The sequence below is a fragment of the Hippoglossus stenolepis genome, chromosome 24, assembly GCF_022539355.2.
Source record: "Hippoglossus stenolepis isolate QCI-W04-F060 chromosome 24, HSTE1.2, whole genome shotgun sequence".
Classification (NCBI taxonomy): Eukaryota; Metazoa; Chordata; class Actinopteri; order Pleuronectiformes; family Pleuronectidae; genus Hippoglossus; species Hippoglossus stenolepis.
The window spans coordinates 5,051,337-5,071,378 of NC_061506.1; the positions used below are offsets into that span (position 1 = coordinate 5,051,337).

Here is a 20,042-nt window from a genome sequence, read left to right on the forward strand (position 1 = left end):
GTAGAAATGAACTAAAAGTTGGTTGAAGGACTGACTTGGAAAGAACACTGATGAATAAACAGTGGCATAGTTTGATAAGATTTTAGAGCTGAAATCCTTGTTGTTGGAATTCCTTGCAGTTTCAAATTTAAAGAAAACTTTTATTATATATCATTATTTTTTTTATAAAAGCTTAATAATAATAATGAAATCCAGCTATGGGGTTAGCTATGCAATTAAAAATAATTAAAATATATAAGGCGTCATCAGGAAAGAGTTCAAACTGAAAACTTTCTCTCTGTTGACCTGAGAAGTAAAACTTGTGTTGTTAGCTTCTGTATAGAAGCATGGGAACAAAGTGTCTCGAAAAAACATCTGTAAAGCATCTGGCTTGAATAAAAACCTCATAAAATATTTGGCACTCGACATTGCTGCATTTCTTGGGCAATGGTGAGGATTCAAACCAGCTTCTTCCAGCCAACACAAGCTTGTCAATGCAAACCAATCCTCTACACCACCAAGTCCCCTTTGCATTGAGAAATCTTCACATTGAGCTTTTTACCTTGGGTGTTGAACATAAAAACTCCTCTAAGATTTGAACCTGTGTCCTCAGGGTTCCCAAGCTGTCCTCTTTCCACCTGACACTTGAACATCTTTATTCTATGAATTGGAGTGTTTGTATTGGGTGTAGGATTGTAAATGTGATGAATTCCAACAAGATTTGAACCCTGGTCTGCAGAAGTACCAGTCTTCCATCAACAGCCTGAGCTATTTGAGCAGATATGGTTGACTACTACTCCCACTCATTAAGTTCTCAAATCTCTTTGATTTGTGAGTTAAACTTCATAAATCAGAGTCTTATCAGATTTGAACTTGTGTCCTCACTGTTTCCAAACACTGTTCCATCCATCTGAGCTATTTGTTCAGTTGGCTCCATCCAGTTTCTTTAAGCTTTTGAATGTTTTCATTGGATATTGCGGCTTTAAAATTCACATAGTCACACAAGATTTAAACTCACATCCCGATTGAAAAAAAAGTTAAGTATTTATTTCATGCAAGGGTTTCTACGACATTTTTGATTGGACGGTTTAAAATGGAAAGTGACATGTAGAACCAAACCTGCAGCCTGTGCAGGAGGACTCAAGCACAGGGTCACAGGTTCTACCAGGTGAGCTATAGGGCCACAAGTAAACGTTTGTCCATCCTGCACAAATCTGGAAATGTGTGTGAAGGTGCCCTGATTTCCCCCCATCCAGCCACAAGAGGTCAGCCTCTGATCGGTAATAAGGTCTTTTAAGGAAAAATAGAATAAATCCAGTATATTTTGTGTTTAATGGTCAGACACTGAAAAAAAAGTTGATATTTTTATGAGAAGAGCCATTTTTTATTTATTTGGATCATTCAGATTCACTTGTTACAGCATCTTCCTACTTGAGAGCATTCATGAGCAGATTCTTGAACTTCTCCAGGTCGACCGTCTTCATGATGGTGACCTTGTGTTTCTTCTTCAGCATCTCCATGTAGTCCACCACCATCATGCCCCGGGTGTGGGTCCCCTCCAGCTCAACCGTCACTGCCACCTGCACAAGGAACATGAGAAGACCGTTGTTGGGAAATGATTTGAGCTGAGATGATTTGTCCAAATACAAAGGCAGCGGCCCCTCGCTCACCTCTTCACTCTCTGTTATGATTGTGTTGTCGATGGCTGCAGCCATGGCGTAGGTGTCGCAGGAGTTGAAGCCTTTTCCGGCTGTGCTCTCCTTTTGATAGTCGGCCGACCGAGCTCTCTGCAGAGGCAACACATCAGGATGACCTTCAGACATGCTGTGACTTAAGGAGGAGGACCAAGGCCTGAGCGGAAGGGCCACTAGAGGGCCACTAGTATTGGCTCCTGATCCAGTTTTCTGGATGCAGGGTTAAATCTTGGCATTTTGATGGAAAATATTAAGTTGGGGATTCATAGAAACAATAACAAATTCTAGGGGAAGTATGCTTGAACTCCCAATCGTGAAGTTCTCAAATCTCTTTGATTTGTGAGTTAATCATAAATCAGAGTCTTATAAGATTTGAACTTGTGTCAGGACACAAGTTCGCTATTTGTTCAGTTGGCTCCATCCAGTTTCTTTAAGCTTTTGAATGTTTTCATTGGATATTGTGGCTTTAAAATTCACATAGTCACACAAGATTTAAACTCACATCCCGATTGAAAAAAAAGTTAAGTATTTATTTCATGCAAGGGTTTCTACGACATTTTTGATTGGACGGTGTAAAATGTAAAGGGACATGTAGAACCAAACCTGCAGCCAGTGCAGGAGGACTCAGGATCAGGTTCTACCAGGTGAGCTAAAGGGCCACAAGTGAATGTTTATCCATCCTGCACAAATCTAAATGTGCGTGTGCATGATGTGTCAAACTTTGTTACTTGGTTGAGTTCCCTTCCGCCTGGAGCCTTCAAGGGCCCAGCTGAGTGCGTGATAACCCCTCTGAGAACACTGCATAGTTTCTACTTGTGCATACACGTGCAAAGGTTTTATAACCTTTCAGTCGAGGGCATCTAATCATCTCTCTCCTCATATCACTTACCATCATCGAAAGGTTGGAAATCTTTTTCATGAAGGCGGCCTTCTCTGTGTCTTGGGCCAACCACGTGTCACAGAAAGACTAGGGGGGGAGGGGGGGACACACATATTCAAACAATGATTCTGTTATGTTAACACAAGCAGTGAAGGGTTAAAGCCCCTCCTCGGGTTGTTCTTAGCAGCCTCACCCACGGCAGACTGCTCCTGCAGCTGAACTCCCAGGTGGCGATGTAGGTGGGGCAGGTGTAGCGGTCCAACACAATGTAGGCAGCCTCGGTATCGGCCACAAAGTTGAACTCTCCGCACACAGAGGTGTTGCCCCTGGCTGCACACACACACAGCCATGCAATTTTTTTTAGAATACAGCAGATTAAATGTATATTTAAAAATCTAGTGACAAGTAACATACATTCAGTGTTTCCTCCCATGATGTAGAGGGCCTTCAGCTTCTCATGGAAGTTGGGCGCCAGTTGTACTGCTACAGCCAGGTTAGTGAGGGGGCCCGTGGCCACCAGGGTCACCTGTACAGAAGCAGCCAAGTTAGACATGTTGCATCCTGTATCATGTTTTAATTGCTTTGTTGCAGAAACTGGTGACAAGAAAAGATTTTGGAGCTGATACGAAAACCACTTGAGTATTTGATTAAATCAGGATTTCCATAATAAAAGAAAATCCAGAATATGTGTCTCACCTCTCCAGGGTTCTCTTTCACCATCTTGATCATGGCCTTCACAGCGTTCCGACCGTTCAGCAGATCCAGGCCCGGAGCATCCGGATCTGGGGAGTCGCCCAGCCCGTCCTTCCCGTGGTAATCTCCAGCGTTTCTTTTACAGGCCAGCAGGGGCTCTCCACAGCCGCGATACACCGGGATCTACGGGGTACGATAAGTCATCCTTCATACAGGATCATGCATCAGTGAAATTCCGCCAACCAACCACAATGGCTCCCACACAGTCGTCTTTCAAACTTACATCCAGCCTGTTGCAGACTTTCAGGACGCGCAGCGTGTTCTTGAGCACGTTCTGCAGGGGCGTGTTGCCATGGCAGCAGGTGATGCCCAGGATCTCCACGCCAGGGGCCGCGAGGGCCATCATGATGGCCTGAGCATCATCCACCCCTGTGTCCACATCGATGATCAACTTCGACATACTATGACAAACATGTGGAGAGAAGGAGTTTCTGTTACAATTCCTACACTTTCTTCCAATAACCAGATAATTAATAATCAGATCTGCAGATAATTGATTGTGGATTTTTGCTGAAAGGTTCAGTTGATCATTGGAATGGATTCTAGACCACAGGGAGTGACATGATACACACCAGCCTCAGGCACTTTGAACCAATCCAAAACATTTTTACGACTTAATTACAGTGGCTGACGGAGCTCGCGGCAAAACATGCAAAACAGATTAGGACAAGTTGTGCATTTATATACATACATTGATTAAAGTTATGTGTTACAAACGATATATATGATGTATCTTTGCATTTTCAGGTTATAAATAAAAAACAATATTTGTCTGTGCAAGAAACGTTAAAACATGAAGTGTGACAGGGCTGAGGAGGGTAAAGTCAGGAGACGTTGGGGCCCCGGGGTAAAAAGGGAACTACCAAACTGACCCCTCAAAGGAAAAAACACACCCTGGCATAGGGTCTTGTTTGGGGGGTTTCCAACGATGGTGTAGTTGCCTGAAACATCTTTACTGACAGAAATGGAAGGCAATACCCTCAAGCTGCATAGTTTTAAATTTCTCTCATTCTAATTCCCGCAATGTGAATCGTTCCCGTTTTTGGTCTGAATTTAGAGTAAAATTAAGTTTTCTTGACTTACCTGCTGAGTGGATCCGAACAAGGTTTCTACTGCTTGAGGAAGGGGCGGCAGCTGAACACTGCTCCAACCTGAAGAGCTGCCTTATAAAGCCCAGAGACACACAGAGAGGTGTTGGCCTATGCAAATGCAGCAGCAAAACGTATAAGTGGCTACAGGATTTACGAGCATCCAAACTGGTTCGGTTTGATTTAAATTTGACGGTAGTTGGAATCTAACTTCGCTTTGCTGCTGATGCAGAGAGTACAATTCACTTTTCTGCATAAATGTTTTAATCAATGTCTAACTTGTACAGCCAGGATACAATACATCGGAATAAATGTGATTTCCTTGATGGATTGAAGAAGATGAAGATTTTGCAGATTTGATGCATGTTCATCTTGATTCATAAACAGATCAGAGACAGAGTAAAGTCACAGAAATGCAATGTGATTTATTTTGACCTTTTGACCCAACTGAGGACATTGTTGTGAAAGTCATATCTCACTGACAGACCTCAGGTGGAGTAGCTGTGGAGATTTCAATACAACGTGATGCTACAGATTATTTCGCAATACTCACTCCGCCACGACATGCAAACCTTAAAATAAGACATTTTGTTCCGTGGTATGGAAACGCTCCTTTTGGCAATTCGAATATCAGACGATCTAAAGCAGCAACGATTGGCTGCGTCACAGATCCTGTTCAAACCTGCTTCATGACCCTGATGGATTTAATTAGAGGGTTTTTTCCTCACCAGAGGTCTTGGAAACTCACCCGGTGTGAATCTATAGTGAATGAACAGGAAACGCCTGCAGGCTTGAAAGGTGTCTAAACTGGATTACAGATGGAAAAATGAGACGCTCATGCTGCTTCCTTTGTCTCCCTTCTCTGGAGTTTTATCCAATCTACAAAGGACGCTGATCATATTTAAAAAGAGTTGAATTGCACGATTTAGACTCCCAAATTAATCCCAATTATTTAATAGTTACATTTCTTTTACAACTTGACTGCTTCTTGGCATCACTGGAAACTTTATAAGTCAATGCTTGAAGAAATGAGAGGATTGTTAAATTTGAAAAAAACAACACAATCATTTTAATTGTATTTATTCCACAGCATTTTGGTAAGACTTGTAAAGATCTTGCAGCATGAATGCATTTAATACTGAAGTTTAGGTTCAACCATTGACTTTATACAAAGATGGTCGTCGTGTCTCCACTTCCTCCCACCGTCCAGTAACCACTGAAGCACATTACTGTCACACGGAGAAATCCATGCTACTTCAACGCATTCATCAACATTTGCTTGAACTTCTCCAAGTCGACGGTCTTCATGATGAACGCCTTGTGTTTCTTCTTCAGCAGGTCCATGTAGTCCAGCACCATCATGCCTCGGGTGTAGGTCCCCTGCAGCTCCACCGTCACTGCCACCTGCACGAGGAAAGAGAAGCAATGTCGAATACAGCAACGTCTGCTTCATACTTAAACCACTTTTGGAATTTGTTTGATAAAAAAAATTGGCTAAAATAAAAGTATAAAATGTCACCTGTTCGCTTTCTGTCAGCAGGGTGTCGTCGATGGCTGCAGCCACTGCGTAGGTGTCACAGGAGTTAAACTCAGTTCCTGACACCAGCTCCTTTTGATACCGCTCTGTCTGGACCATCTGCGATTTAACACAAAGATTTAACAACAGATATACAGTGTGTAACATTTATTCTGAATTCTTGTTTGGGACACTCTCGTACCTTCCTGGTTAAGGAGGAAATCCTCTCCATGAAACGAGCCTTGTCTGTGTCTTGGGCCAGCCAAGTGTCAACGAAGGACTGAGGGAGAAAGATATATTTTCTTATTAGTGTCACATGCTCAGTGCGTCTCTGGTCATCATGAGTGCTCCATAGAGACTCGTTAACTGGTGTTTAATGACAGACCCACGGCAGACTGCTCCTGCAGCTGAACTCCCAGGTGGCGATGTAGGTGGGGCAGGTGTAGCGGTCCAACACGACGTAGGCAGCTTCAGAGTCGGCCACAAAGTTAAACTCTCCACACACTGTGGTGTTACCCCTGGCTGCACACACACAAATCAAAATCAATGTGACAAACATTGAGTTGAACATTTAGAGAAAGATGCAATCACACATGACAACCTGCACACACACACAGACATGCAAACAAATGTAGAATACAGCAGATTAAATGTATATTTAAAAATCAAGTGACAAATAACATACACTCAGTGTTTCCTCCCATGATGTAGAGGGCCTTCAGCTTCTCGGGGAGGGAGGGGTCCAGCTTCACCGCCATGGCCAGGTTAGTGAGGGGCGCCATGGCAACAAGACTCACCTGTACAAATCCATGAAAGTATAGACAACAGATCAGAAGATGCATTTCCTTTTCATTTCAAACAGGAGAGAGAAAACATGTCCATGAAATGACACTTCAGGAAACAAATCTTCATGGTCCTCTGGAGTCTTTCAGTTGAATGCCAAACACTGACCCACCTCTCCTGGGTTGTCATTGACCATCTTGATTATGGCCTCCGCAGCTTTTTCCTTCTGCACCGCTTCCAGACCTGGAGCGTCTGGATCCGGGGCATCGCCCAGTCCGTCCTTCCCGTGGAAATCTCCAGCGTGGCGTTTATGAGCCACAAGGGGCTCAGCACAGCCTCGGTACACTGGCACCTGTGACATGGAACGAGTTTTACTTCACATTCAAGAAGTGACCACTACATTTAGATGCTTTATTTCTTCATTAACACTTACATCCAGCCTGTTGCAGACTTTCAGGACGCGCAGCGTGTTCTTGAGCACGTTCTCCAGGGGTGTGTTGCCGTGGCAGCACGTGATGCCCAGGATCTCCACACCAGGTGCTGCGAGGGCCATCATGATGGCCTGAGCATCATCCACCCCTGTGTCCACATCCATGATCAACTTCTTCATCCTACATTGAGCAATAAGAAAAACATCACATGTGAGGAGAGGTTACTCACACTTTCTACACTTCCTTCCACCAAAACCTGTTCTACTGGTTTATAGGGGCTGAGAGCGTTTTAAGGTAACCACCTTCAAAAAAACACAAGTGTGGTTAAAACAGCCTGTTTACGACACAGGAGCATATAGGGAATACAAGTGCAAAACCTTCCGGAGCTTAACATCTATAAGAGTTGAAGTTAAATATTTTATTGAATTAAATTTGTAAATGACAGAAATAGAAGGTAATAACCTGAGGTTGTTTTTAAGTGCTAAATTTCCATGAACTACAACTAGTCAAATGTAAAATCCTTACCTGGTGATAGTGTATGATCCTGTTTCTTACGTCTGCACTTTCTGCTGAGGGAATGCTGACTGCTCTGACCAGAGGAGCTGCCTTTATCAGCCCAGAAACACATATGGGCGTCGACACTTGAAAATGCAGCAGGGACAGTCACATTGACATTCGACACTTAAGTGCCTGAAAGTTGAGAATGTGGTGTTTCCTTTGACATCGGGGATAATATTTATTATATAAAAGCGATTTCAGTAGAATAATGAATCCTTCGTCTTCTCACAGTTCCTCAGACTTACAGGAGAGGAACAAAAGATAAAAAAACATCTTGTATGTCACATTCTTATAGCTCGATGCAAGTTACAGCAAGTCTGTTTGTGTCCTGTCTACCCTACAATCAAAGGGACTTTATGTGACAACAGATTTTCCAGAGTGACTGACAATAAAAGTAGTGCTGAGAAAGACTGTTGAACCTAGAATCCTGAGTTGTTATGGCATCAGATAAGACAAACTTATATTTATTTCTCATCTGTTTCTTTCTTGTCACAGACCACGTGTGGAAAAGATGTTGACCAGTTGTCCTATGATAAAAAGAGGGAGGCGCAGAATGTCACTTTTTGTCTTTAATCGTAAAAAAGAATAAACAGTACAAATGTTTTTGCTTTTTACATCGTCATAGTTTCATTTCTTCCCCCTTTTCTAACCGTGAGTTCTTTTGTTTAATAGAAAATAAAAAATATATTATACTACTACAGGGAGTGTTGCACCTTCCCATATGAACTGAGCTCTTGTTAACTCCATGTCCTTTTTAAAACCAGTCCATGTGAACGTCCGCTGCTCATTCCCCTGAATCTCCTGAGTCTTGTGATTCTGCTCTGGGCTTGGCCAAGTTGGCCCGGACCCGAGCCTGGTCCACGGCATCCAGCAGGTTCTTGCAGTCGAGTGCGAGAGTGTGAGCGGCTGCCAGCATCTGCCGCTGGCACTCCTCCTTCAGCGTCGTCACAGAGTTCTGCTGGGCGAGTCGCATCTTATTGATCAGCTCGCCTAAGTCCTTGTTCAGCAGCTTCTTTGTGCCCTCGATCTTAAACAGGGAGGAGAGGAAATAAACTTCAATGCTGCATCCTTTTTTTTATTAAACTCTTATTTAAAGATATATAATACTTAGATTGTTTAATGTGTTTAGGTATAAGTCTAGTAAGTTAAAAGACAATTAAAAATCCTGGATTTTAACAATAGCAGGATGGTTTTCACTCAGATTTGATCTCTCCAAGCATCTAAAACTTGTGTTTTCTGCCACAATAAGACAGTCATCACTACTTTACACACTTCCGCCATGCATGTTTGTGACTGTGGCTGCTGCAAAGAGAGAGGAAGTGAGGCGTACCTCTGTGGTGACAGAGCAGTGCAGAGAGGGCAGGATCTCATCAACACTCTGGATCAGGCTACGCAGGGTGACACCAACCGCCTGAAGGGGGAAGGGGGGCGAGGGAGGGCGGGAGGTGGAAGAGGGACACAATAGAAAAAGGATGAAAGCAAGTGGATGATTAGAAATGTAAAATCCTGTGAAGGTGCTTCCCAGGTTGTTGATGGACTGACCTTGACAGCGTTGGGGTACTCGGAGGCAGACAGTGTGCTGACAGCATTCTTCAGCTGAACCACCTGTTTCACCATCACCATGACGCCGGTGTACACCTGGTCCCCCGATCGGTCCAGCTCAGCTGTGGGGCGAGGCTACGGCACAAAGAAACACCCAGCTTCACTTTCACATATCCAGTCATGTTTACACTTACTTAATCTAATTATATTTACAGTAGAGGCTTGGTTTACTTTACCTGTGCGACTGGAGGAGGCATTGGGGGCTTCTCTGGAGGACCTGACAGACAGAAAGTGTCACACATTTTAAACATGACACTCTATAGACTTAATGTGGACATAATTGTATTGAACATTTGATCATGGTGTATTTTTATGCATAACTTTTGCTCTTTTCTGTATTTTTCTCTTTTACCAGTTAAATATCCAATATCAACGTGTGCTTTGTGGCTTAAACATTATGAGCACAACACGTTATAAAAATTAAAGCTTGTTTGAGTGAATTAATGTACAAATACAATTCTTTTAAACAGGACTCACCATTTTCCAGGCTTTTTTCAGGGGGCTGTAAAGAGACAGAAGTAAAAATAATTGGTCTGACACCAAAGCTTTTATATTTTCTAAACATTTTGCAGAGTGTTTTAAATGTTGAATACTAAATGATTAATGTTGAATTTAAAGCTTAAAAGAACCGGAAAAGAAAAGCAAACTAGTCTGGGGATTGACCCAACTACATGTAAAAGCCCAAGGATGTACACAATGTGTATTTCTATGTGTGTTGCTGCCCTCTTATGGTCAAAAAGAGACTAGTATATTCGGCCTACTAAAATTTAAACAAGAGGAAATTCAAAGAAGAGTAGAGACAAGTATGTACCTTTATTTGTGAATCCAGTCGCACAACAGGATCCTACACAAAAACACAACACGGTCAGCGGTTGTTTGCAAAATGGGAGTGACGTGGTAAAGTCAGTCAGACATGTGGTAACACTGTAGTAACATTAGAGTGACGTTTTTCATTAATTCAGACATGTCATGTGCCCAAGATCTTCCTGAAGAGACACGCAACTCTGTATCTTCTATAATTTCTTCACGCTCTTATGGCCACAAACTACTGTGTGTGTACGTGTACCTGTATATTTGGAAAGTGAGGACATTTTGGCTAGTCCTCACTTTTTCAGAGGCTTGTTTGAGGGTTAAGACACTGTGTGTGCGTGCTCACCAGTTGTCGTTCCTCTTTCTCCAGCCACTGTTTATCCTGTAGCATCTCGAATCTTTGTCTTTGTAAAGTGTCTTCCACGTGCGCTCGCTCTTTCTCCCACACTGGCCTGCTATCCCTGTCTGCTGCCTACACACACACACACACACACACACACTTAATCATTATATTGATATCAAGTATTTTCACCATATAATTTGTGCAGACTTGACTCAGGGGAACAATATGTCCCAACAGGGGACTGAAATAGCTCAGTTACACCTACATTTGGTCAGTGCATGTACATGTGAGTGCACATTAGAGTATATTTATGTGTAAGAGCACTTCTGAGTGGTGTGTGTGTGTTTGACACCTGTATGTGCATGTCCCGAGGAAGTGTGTTGCCTTGTATTCTGGTTGGCTGGTGAGAGAGAAAACACAGGACATGTCATTTAATAAAGGGCTGTCAGGCAAATAAAAAAAACACATACAAAAATTGCATATTTAAAAAATCATACTCTGTAAATGAAACATGACAAAGCAGCATCACACAAACATAAATAGCAGAAATAACTGAACTGTGAATTCTATTTCCTGCACACTGATCATTTCATTGACATGTTAGATTATGGGTTTGCTTGCATCTCGGTGTTGTCTGTCTAGTGGGTAAATGAAATAAGCTGGCGTTAGAAATGAATTTAGCTCCTGAGCTTCTGACTTAAAAAAGGTGATTGACTACAGAGAAGTAGAGTGTGTGTCGTACCTTGGGTGGAGGGTCTGTGAAGTTGGAGTCTAACAATGATGGGTTGGAGCGAGACCTGTTTGGCTTGAGATGCTGCTCCGACTCCATCCTGTGGATATCACTGTCAAATACATAAACACAGACAGGTAGTTAAACATCTGAACTTTTGAAATGTCATCCGACCCTCAGCTTTTACAAATCTCAGGAAGTAACAATGACCTGAATATTTAGCAACACTGGAAACACTTTATGACAATAACTTTATTACATTAAAAAATCCTGTTTTTCACCATTTAAACCACAATTTCACAATCAAAACATCTTAAAAACTTAAAAACTAAAAAATGAGGAAAGAAACCCCTGAGTGGGAAGTAACATTTAAAATAGTGTGTGTGTGTGTGTGTGTGTGTGTGTGTGTGTGTGTGTGTGCACCTGAGGGAGCAGACGAGCTGGCTGAAGCCGGGCCGGGCATGCGGCTCGTAGGCCCAGCAGCGAGCGAGCAGGGAGTAGACGGTGGGTGGACAGAACTGCGGTTTGGGGAGTCGCACTCCAGACTCCAGCTGGTGGATCACCTGCCCGTTCTCCAGCCAAGAGAACGGCTGCTGGGCCATTGAGAAGATCTCCCACACACACACACCTGGTTGAACACAGACATACACACAAAGGCTGAATTGTCTTGTGTCACACAGAAAAGTGGTTTTTATCTTCCTGCATTTGGTGTTTTCTCACCAAACATCCACACGTCGCTGGCTGCGGTGAAGCGTCTGAAGTTGATGGATTCTGGTGCCATCCATTTGATTGGTAATCGACTGACTGAGGCTGCAAGCAGAGGAGAAATGTGAAAAGACACATGGACACAGATTAGATTTTTACTCACATTTATCTATACTTTAATAAAGACTGAAATAATGTGCATTCTGAAGATAAATTAAACCCAAATGAGTGTACAGATGTGTGTGTGTGTACCTTTATAATACTCTTGTTCATCAATGTAGCGTGACAGCCCAAAGTCTCCCAGCTTGACACAGTCGGCCGACTTCACCAAGACATTTCTCACAGCTATATCTCTGCAGACAGAACAGAAACCAACTTCAGTAAAGAATCAAAGTTAGCATGCTAACTTCAGTAGCAGCAGTAGAAGTGTTGCTTACTGGAGAGACGGCTCTTAGCTAGCAAAGGAATGACGTTTGAAAAGGCTTACTGGTAAGTACACTGTTGTTAATGCTAATTTTAGCTCTGTAGCAAAAAGTAAAATTACTTTTATGTATCTCAGTTGATATTTTACATTTAATAATAAAATGTCAATCAGAAGAGAAACAAAGCTCATTTGTATTAGTAGAATCCCTGCAAAGCAACATCTCATGTGAAATGCATTCGTCCTGATTTGAAATGCACCGTTGCTAAAGACAGAAGGAAGGATGCCTCCATTTATGTTTTTAAAATTCCTGAATACAAAAAGTATGGGTTGTGTTACCTGTGCACCATGTTGAGGCCGTCCAGGTAAGCCAAGGCTTTGCAGATTTGTAGACTGTACAGGATCAACGTTGGTCCGGTCAGCATGTACTGCTGCGTCATGAGGTAGTGACCCAACTGTTAGACAAACAAAAACATCCACTTCTTATAAGATTTCATCTAAGTTGTGTTCAGACTCGTCTTAACATCAGGACACTAAAACATGCAAATGTATTAATCACCCACAGCAGTAAAATGTAACTGAGATGTGAAAATAAAAGTATTAAAGATAATAGATAACTTCATGATTAACAAACAGCAAATCATCACATTGGAGCAAAACCACACCTCTCCATGTTCATAGAGCTCCATGACGATCCAGACAGGATCGACCTCAATGACCCCGATGAGACGCACGATGTGGGGGTGATCCAGGTGTTTCATCAAGCCTGCAACAGCCAGAGCAATACACCTCTGATCAATAACATATATCATTTCTATGATCTATTTATGCCAGAGAACGAAAGTGACACTGTTTCAAGCTTTATTTTCAGCTTTTAGCGAAAGACAGAGTCCACTTGATGGGAAAACTATAAAAGCCATTATTGTCTCTTAACCACTCAACTTCACAGACCGCCCAAGCTTTCAGTTCTACTTTACTTTGAAACCACCATCAGAAAGCACCCTCTAACGTGAGTGCATGTCTATGTGGTTAGACTCTAACCACATAGACATGCACATATGTTTTCTAACGCTTTTCAAAGTGATTATATTTGCAATATTTTGTTTATAACTTATTTCACTGCCCTTGAATTAGATTTCTGGTGAGATAGAATAACCAAGGAGTCTATTATTTCTTCGAGTGATCACAACAAAATTCCACTGAAATTTCAAAATGTAGCGTTCATTCAAACGAGGGTTTGGAGTCACATGATTTTTACTATTCCATAACGTTTTCTAAATCATCAGACTGACTTTACATCTTTAGGGGTCATCGGCTAACACTTAAAAAGCAGCAAACTCATTGATGTGGGGTTTCTTTACTGCCCTACTCCACCAGGTGATGCACACTGTGGCCTCCAGACTCTTTTATCCAGGACTTAGATGTTTAGTCTTGATTTTATAGACTTGTCAAAGTGACACATGCTGACTTTTCGTGCTCACTTTATCGACAATGCTGTATCTGGTTTTCCTTCTACACCTACGCTTATTGTCAGTCAGCTCTGGGACAACTTGTCTGATGTTGAGGTGACCACAGCCTGAGCTTCTTCACTAAGCAACAACCACACAACAGGAAGACTATACAGCAACTTTCTGACTGATGAAACAAAATCCTGAAATGTTTTTCTTTTATTCTTCTTTTATTACTTCACACTATTTGTGTAACACGTAACTCGTGAAGGGGAAAGTTTTACATTTCCTGTTACAAAGTTCTGGCAGGCTGTACCATGCGGTCACCTGACTTAGACGTTGAGCAGTAAACGTGTTTACAGAGGAAATGATCCCTGTACCAGCCTCATACTCACCAGCTTCACTGAGGAACTTCTCTTTTACATCCGCTGAACATTCTTTACATGTTTTGATAGCTACGCGGATCTTCTCCCCCGTCTGCACACACACATAGACACATGCATCACTTTCACAATAGCGTACTTTTTGTTTTTCCCCAAGTGTAACTCAGCATTTTTTTGCATTTCTTTTATACTTTACATGATATCTGTGCTGACACAATAGGTGAACTCACAGGGCTTTTATATTCTCCGTCATGAACCTCTCCAAAGAATCCCTCACCCAAGATCTGACCCACAACAACGTCATCTCTGGATATCCTGTGTTTGTCTGGACACACACACACACATTGAGAAACAGAGAAATAGGTGTATGAATACATTGTTGAGTTGTGTTTATACTATACAGGCAACTGTAACTTTGTAGAACTGAAATTGTAAATGGATGTAATCATTTTGATATTTTTGTGCTGCATTCAGGTACGTCAAGCAAACAAAGGCATCGCTGCACTTCAACCCCCAGCACAGTTCTGCAGTTAATTTAGGAAGTAAACTTTGAGTTTATAGAAGTGGAAATTCAATATACCAAGTCGGTTTAGATCCACCTACGTACACCCCTGCCACTGCACAGGTGTTCTGGCTGAAACTGAAACTTGCTGAGAGGCACGTCAGAGCTAAAACCTAACCTTTCTGAAATGTTGGTTCTGTTATGTGGTGTAACTGAGAGTGTAGTTTTTATAGTTTTAACCTCCCATCACTAATCAAAAATGCCATATGTAATGATTTTCTTCTGAAGGAGGAAAAGAGCACCTTGATTTAGTTACATAAAAGATGGAAATGTTTGAGAATAACACACAATGACTGGTTTATTGACTTAACTGACAGGTTATAGAATATCGATTGCAATGTAATGCTCGCAGACATGCTCACCACCAGACAATGCGCTGCTTTCTGGAATCTCAGCATAAATATCAGAGTCTGAAGTTAAAGAGAAATGCAGAAATTATAAGTATTTGTTTTGCATTTAGAAGGCATAATCAATGCTTATCAGTCTATGTGAGTTTTTGCCTTGCACAATATAAAATAATATAAGCAGAATGGGTACAAAGCTAAAATTTAATATTAAATATAAACCTGAGACATCAATTAATTTATAGATTATAGATTGGACTCAAACCTCTATCAGGAGCACTGGGATCACGGCTGGAAGAGACAGAGACATTCCTTCTTTAAAAGCAAGAAGTCAATGACCTTTCATCTTTGAACAGCAATGGTTAAACCCTTGTTTTCTTTTTTAACAAATCAGTTGAGAGAAAATGAAAAGATAATGAGAAAAGGGAAAGTGTGAAAAAAGCAACACCTAGACTTTTTTCAGTTTCCAGCAACTTAACACCACAATAGAAAAAACTAAACAAAGTGTGAAAACATCTAAGTGTCATCTTTAGTGACGTTTGAGAGTCTTCACTTACACGTATGAAACATCACACTTACTGTTTAGGGATGTCAGGAAGTTTCAGTCTCTGTGCGTCTCTGCCTGTGAAAAACAACATTTACTTTACATTACACAAAGGGCTCAGTTAAAATCAGTCTTTTAAAGAAGTACATTGAGGTGTGAAAGGATGTGAATAAACCCAAAATTCTGTGGTGGAAAGTCCCAAGTACAAAAGACAATCAAAAGACAGGTTGTTAAATAATAGAAATCAGGATTAGTACTTTTATTATTGTCATCATACCTTGGCTGGGTCTGACAATGAGGGAGCCCTCAGCGCCGCTGTCCAGGCGACAGTAGCCGTCAATCAGGTCGGCCATGTTCTCGGCTACAGCCAGGGAGGGGGTGTTCACAGACAGTGGCTGGAGGGTTTAATGCACAAGATATTGAAAAGCTTTACACAACTGACCCATATTTTTGAATGTGTGAAAAGTGAAGTGGTCTGAAACAGGGGGACACAGCCTGGCCTTGTCCAAATATCAAAAAACACATCACTGCACCCATCCAAGAAATAGTTCCTAGTTACAAACTAAGAATCGAACAAAATATATGAAAACACAAAACGATTTAGCTGTTTGCTGTAGTATTACACGACACGAGGGCTATATACCTGCTGGGCTCCCTCTATGTGCACAGTGAGCAGGGCTCGACCGTCGCTCCCTGCAGAGCAGGAGATGCTGCGCACCTGAGAGAATGCAGCCAGACAGACGGGCTGCATTGAGAAAAAGATTCAAAACTTAGAAATGAAGAAGGAATAAATAGAGAAAGGAATGCAGGGATGCTGATTTGCAATAATGGATCTTCATGTACAGCATCTCTTGTCTGTCAAGTTGTATAAAATGTTATTTCTTTCCACTTGACATGACGAAAAAAAAAAAACAACTTCTGCAAGAATTTGACAAAAGCAGAAGAGAGGAAGAGTTCTAGCTCACGGTTGAGTTCTCATTCTGCTGACTGATGCCTTCAGGGCCAATGACCAGGTCTATTGTTATACTCCAGCCATGCTACAGACACAGAAAACACACAAATACACAAGTGTGATGTATGAATATTTGCTTTTGCTTGTACATCAAAGAATTCAATCACATTGATAACACATTAACATGTCGAAGCAGAGAACAATCAATAAAACTGTGCCTCGCCGGTCTTAAAAGAAAAACCTTAACCATGAATACCACCAGGAAATAGCCTTTCATCTGTTTCTTAGAAACTAAAACAGCTGTTGTGAAGTCTGAATCACTGAAGCGCTCACCACCAGCTGGCAGGCGAAGCTCTCCTGTGTGAAGCTGTAGCACTGGGCCAAAGTGCTGAAGAACTTGGCCACGCACTCGTCCTGCTTCAGCGTGGAGTAGCCCTGAAACGTCTGCTGGATCATCTTACGCAACTGCTTGAGCTGATAAACACACACACTTGGAATTAACTAATTTTGTCAAACCTGTATTAGACTTTAAAATGAAGATTATTAAAGGTTTTAAACCAGGTAAATGAATGTTCCTACCTTCATGCTGTCAATCAGCTCTCTGGGAAAGAACAGGTCCAGCCCGACATCCTTCCTAATGGAGGAGAGTCAGATCATAAAACAAACGTTTATTTTAAAAAAGCATAAAGAGCAAGATATGTTAACTCCACAACATTCAGTTTCCCTGTTTGTCCTCTTTACACAATGGTTTTTGGTGAAGATGATTTGACAGTAGTGCATGTATCACATAGACTCAAAAAGGCCTGATGTAAAAGGGAAGTCGCAGTTTGCCTTAATGGCGGTAAAGGGCGATGCACACATACAACAATCACATTTGGCTTACTCTAATAGTTCAAAGTTGGACTTTTTCTCCAGTCCGTTTGAATTCATGTCTTTGTAGAATCTCCTGTGAATATGAAACATTAACATTTTATCATGTAGGAACAGAAAATAATCATTGCTGTTGTTGTCCTGCTTTCCTAAAGCTATTGCAGTGACATATCTTAATTTTTTTCAGGAGTGTGCATGAGGCCGTAGTTGTGCAGTACCTAATCTCCAGACAACCGAGCTGCAGCGCCATCCCATCACTGACCTTTGAAGCATACTGCTGCATGTAGTCACTTCGTACCTGTGGGTAAGCACACAAACACACCTTTCATTGACTACAACTACCATAAACACACATGATAGTCCTTATCTAATAGAAATCCGCAGGGAACAGGGATACAGACACACACCCACACCGGCCCATCACTGACCTGCTGATAAAAGTAAAGCATAGTGGTTCTGTCCTCTTTGAATTTCTCCATGAAGTCTGATGGGATGTATCTGAGCCTCAGGTCATATCTGCACAAACAACAGAGTTAAGTTCTCCAAGTCGAGGCTCACATGGTAAATTAGTAAGACTACGACAGTATACAAAAAACAGACAGAAGTACTGACCTCCACTCGGCCTCCAGGTGCTGTTGTTCGTAACGCTGAGTGAGTTCGGACACTGTCAGGTCTGGGTGCAGCCAGTGTTTCTCTGAGGACTTGAGGTGTTTGAGGAGGAGGCTGTAACACAGGCTGTGTTTTATCTCTGGACCCACACAACCACTGCACAGCACCACATGAATGATATCCTGGGATACAAGTCACGTCCAACATGTTAATGTCATACTGTAGAAGCAGGTGATGACGTTTTTTAAATAAAGTATAGCAGAGTACAGCACTGTACAATATACTGGAGCAGAGTACAAGTAGAGTATAGTATAGTATAGCAGAGTAGAGTACAGTATAATAAAAGACAATGGAGTGTAAATAGTGGATTACAATAGAGAATAGTTATGTACATGGTGCCTTAGAGTAGAAGAAATAGTAGAGTACAGAGAAAAGCCCAGTTTAGTGTCAGGAAGAGTGAGGCAGACGGACCCAGGATGCAGAGTTTAACAAAAAGTGTCTTTTAATGGAAAAAAGTCTTTAACAGAAAAAAAACAACTAGAAGCACACAGGGGAAAACACTGGAGGCTTACAGGAGGAGATGCAGAGGACGGGAGCTCAGGAGACACGGGATACAAAAAGCACAGGAGATCACGACAGGACATAACGACAGGCATTTAGACAACGAACCGACCAGCACAAGGGGAAGCACAGAGACTTATATACACACACAGGGAAGGCAGGGACACCGAAACATCTCAGGCAAACATAAACACAAGGAAGTAAAGAAACACGAGGTAATAATAAAACAGAAAACACTCTTAATAAAGAGGCGGAAAAACACTGAAAAATACAAAAACCATGACAGTTTAGTATAGTGGAGTAAAGTACAGAAGAGTCTAGTAGAGTGCAGTAGACTAGTGTACAGTGGAGTATAGTAGAGTACTGTATAGTGACGCACAGTGGAGTAAAGTATAGTAGAGAATAGTACAAAAGAGTACAGTGGAGCATGTAAAGTACACAACACAGTGGGTTTCAGTAGAGTAGAGTAGAGCAGAGCAGAGCAGAGTAGAGTTTACCTTGACAGCCCAGCCCTCCTCACACCGGACCAGTTTGAAGTTCTTGCCCAGGTTGGAGCTGTTGCTAAGGAAACACACTTTGATGATCTTCACCTGGAGGATGTTGTCCCTGGCGACAGTTGCCGTGGGAGAAAAATCCAAGGAATCTGAGCGGCTGGTGGGAGACATGCTCCTCCAGGACAGGGTGCTTGTGTCTCCTGACATCACACACACACACCACACACACACTCCACTACTGCTCAGAGACATACATTGTCATCACGCCTCCACACACACTTTTCACTCTCTGTCTTTTCCCTCTGTCACACACACACATTTAGTCACACACACGGAGGGATGCAGAGAAGCTGGAGACAGAGTTGAACCCAACAATCACAATCATTCTCTGTCGGTTTTGAAGAATTTGCAGAACATTCCCACGAGTCGACTCCTGCTGCGATCTCTGTACTCACCGGTTTTGCTAACCCTCTGGAGACAAGTCAACCCCTGCTGCAAACTGCACTCATGTTGCATCTGTAAACATTCAGATATTTGTTCTTCTTTCACGGGCGAAGAGGAGTCGTCTGTAGCTGCGTCTTGTCTGAAGAAGAAGAACCGCATCAGTGAGTAAAAGAGGAAGCGGCACTCACAGAAATATAAGGAAGTTAACAGAAAACCTTACAGAACTGATGAAACCGTCATGTCACCCCCTATCTTCTAGCATACAATGGCACAGTCCAACAAAAAAAAAAATACAACACACCCCCACTGTGCTAAAGTAGGCAAGGCTCACTTCCCTTTCTGAAGTTTTTGATGAGCAAAACCACAGTGCAAGTGAAGTTGGTGGGGATTGTGCAGTTTAGTAATATTTTTTTATCATACAATGCTGTCATTTTTTAAATCGATATGTAGATAGGGATGTTTGAATTTCACCTGTTGGCATTAAGTGCTGCTACGTTAAAGGTTTTAAACCAGACTATCGTGGCTCTGGAGATGGACA

The 20,042-nt window shown here is 42.0% G+C and overlaps 3 protein-coding genes across 3 annotated transcripts; all 3 read right to left on the reverse strand.

Annotated features, from left to right (window-relative positions):
• Window positions 1–1,350: 1,350 nt before the first annotated feature.
• On the reverse strand, window positions 1,351–4,470 carry LOC118103139 (inosine-uridine preferring nucleoside hydrolase-like). The gene is made up of 8 exons (XM_035149744.1): window positions 4,390–4,470; window positions 3,530–3,707; window positions 3,250–3,429; window positions 2,968–3,079; window positions 2,747–2,883; window positions 2,563–2,640; window positions 1,650–1,766; window positions 1,351–1,559 (listed from the first exon to the last, which is right to left on the reverse strand). The coding sequence occupies exons 2-8, from the start codon at window positions 3,704–3,706 to the stop codon at window positions 1,407–1,409; spliced, it is 954 nt and encodes a 317-aa protein (XP_035005635.1). The 5' UTR covers window position 3,707; window positions 4,390–4,470; the 3' UTR covers window positions 1,351–1,406.
• A 988-nt stretch (window positions 4,471–5,458) lies between these two features.
• Window positions 5,459–7,751, reverse strand: LOC118103138 (inosine-uridine preferring nucleoside hydrolase). Its single transcript, XM_035149743.2, has 8 exons — window positions 7,650–7,751; window positions 7,127–7,304; window positions 6,866–7,045; window positions 6,596–6,707; window positions 6,296–6,432; window positions 6,113–6,190; window positions 5,914–6,030; window positions 5,459–5,798 (listed from the first exon to the last, which is right to left on the reverse strand). The coding sequence occupies exons 2-8, from the start codon at window positions 7,301–7,303 to the stop codon at window positions 5,646–5,648; spliced, it is 954 nt and encodes a 317-aa protein (XP_035005634.2). The 5' UTR covers window position 7,304; window positions 7,650–7,751; the 3' UTR covers window positions 5,459–5,645.
• A 485-nt stretch (window positions 7,752–8,236) lies between these two features.
• Window positions 8,237–19,653, reverse strand: LOC118103620 (protein-tyrosine kinase 2-beta). The gene is made up of 30 exons (XM_035150732.2): window positions 19,516–19,653; window positions 19,064–19,410; window positions 18,009–18,187; window positions 17,825–17,912; window positions 17,615–17,694; window positions 17,410–17,472; window positions 17,106–17,160; window positions 16,860–17,000; window positions 16,540–16,611; window positions 16,218–16,319; window positions 15,852–15,969; window positions 15,610–15,652; window positions 15,296–15,321; window positions 15,049–15,096; window positions 14,355–14,449; window positions 14,137–14,218; window positions 12,959–13,059; window positions 12,633–12,748; window positions 12,125–12,225; window positions 11,888–11,977; window positions 11,591–11,795; window positions 11,180–11,279; window positions 10,790–10,837; window positions 10,441–10,566; window positions 10,096–10,128; window positions 9,762–9,786; window positions 9,461–9,501; window positions 9,225–9,359; window positions 9,013–9,093; window positions 8,237–8,709 (listed from the first exon to the last, which is right to left on the reverse strand). Exons 2-30 carry the CDS (start codon window positions 19,310–19,312, stop codon window positions 8,467–8,469), a joined length of 2,886 nt encoding a protein of 961 aa, XP_035006623.1. The 5' UTR covers window positions 19,313–19,410; window positions 19,516–19,653; the 3' UTR covers window positions 8,237–8,466.
• Between the last annotated feature and the right edge of the window lie 389 nt (window positions 19,654–20,042).

Excerpts from the sequence above, each read along its gene's own strand:
- LOC118103139 (XM_035149744.1), bottom strand. The coding sequence starts at position 3,706 with ATGTCGAAGTTGATCATCGATGTGGACACAGGGGTGGATGATGCTCAG. Across the intron at positions 3,080-3,249 it reads TGAAAGAGAACCCTGGAGAG|GTGACCCTGGTGGCCACGGG; the intron begins GTGAGACACATA and ends GCTTCTGTACAG. Across the intron at positions 2,884-2,967 it reads CATGGGAGGAAACACTGAAT|CCAGGGGCAACACCTCTGTG; the intron begins GTATGTTACTTG and ends GTGTGTGTGCAG.
- LOC118103138 (XM_035149743.2), bottom strand. The coding sequence starts at position 7,303 with ATGAAGAAGTTGATCATGGATGTGGACACAGGGGTGGATGATGCTCAG. Across the intron at positions 6,708-6,865 it reads TCAATGACAACCCAGGAGAG|GTGAGTCTTGTTGCCATGGC; the intron begins GTGGGTCAGTGT and ends GGATTTGTACAG. Across the intron at positions 6,031-6,112 it reads TTTCCTCCTTAACCAGGAAG|ATGGTCCAGACAGAGCGGTA; the intron begins GTACGAGAGTGT and ends GTTAAATCGCAG.
- LOC118103620 (XM_035150732.2), bottom strand. The coding sequence starts at position 19,312 with ATGTCTCTGAGCAGTAGTGGAGTGTGTGTGTGGTGTGTGTGTGTGATG. Across the intron at positions 16,612-16,859 it reads GCTTCGCCTGCCAGCTGGTG|CATGGCTGGAGTATAACAAT; the intron begins GTGAGCGCTTCA and ends CTGTGTCTGTAG. Across the intron at positions 16,320-16,539 it reads AGCAGAATGAGAACTCAACC|CCCGTCTGTCTGGCTGCATT; the intron begins GTGAGCTAGAAC and ends TTCTCAATGCAG.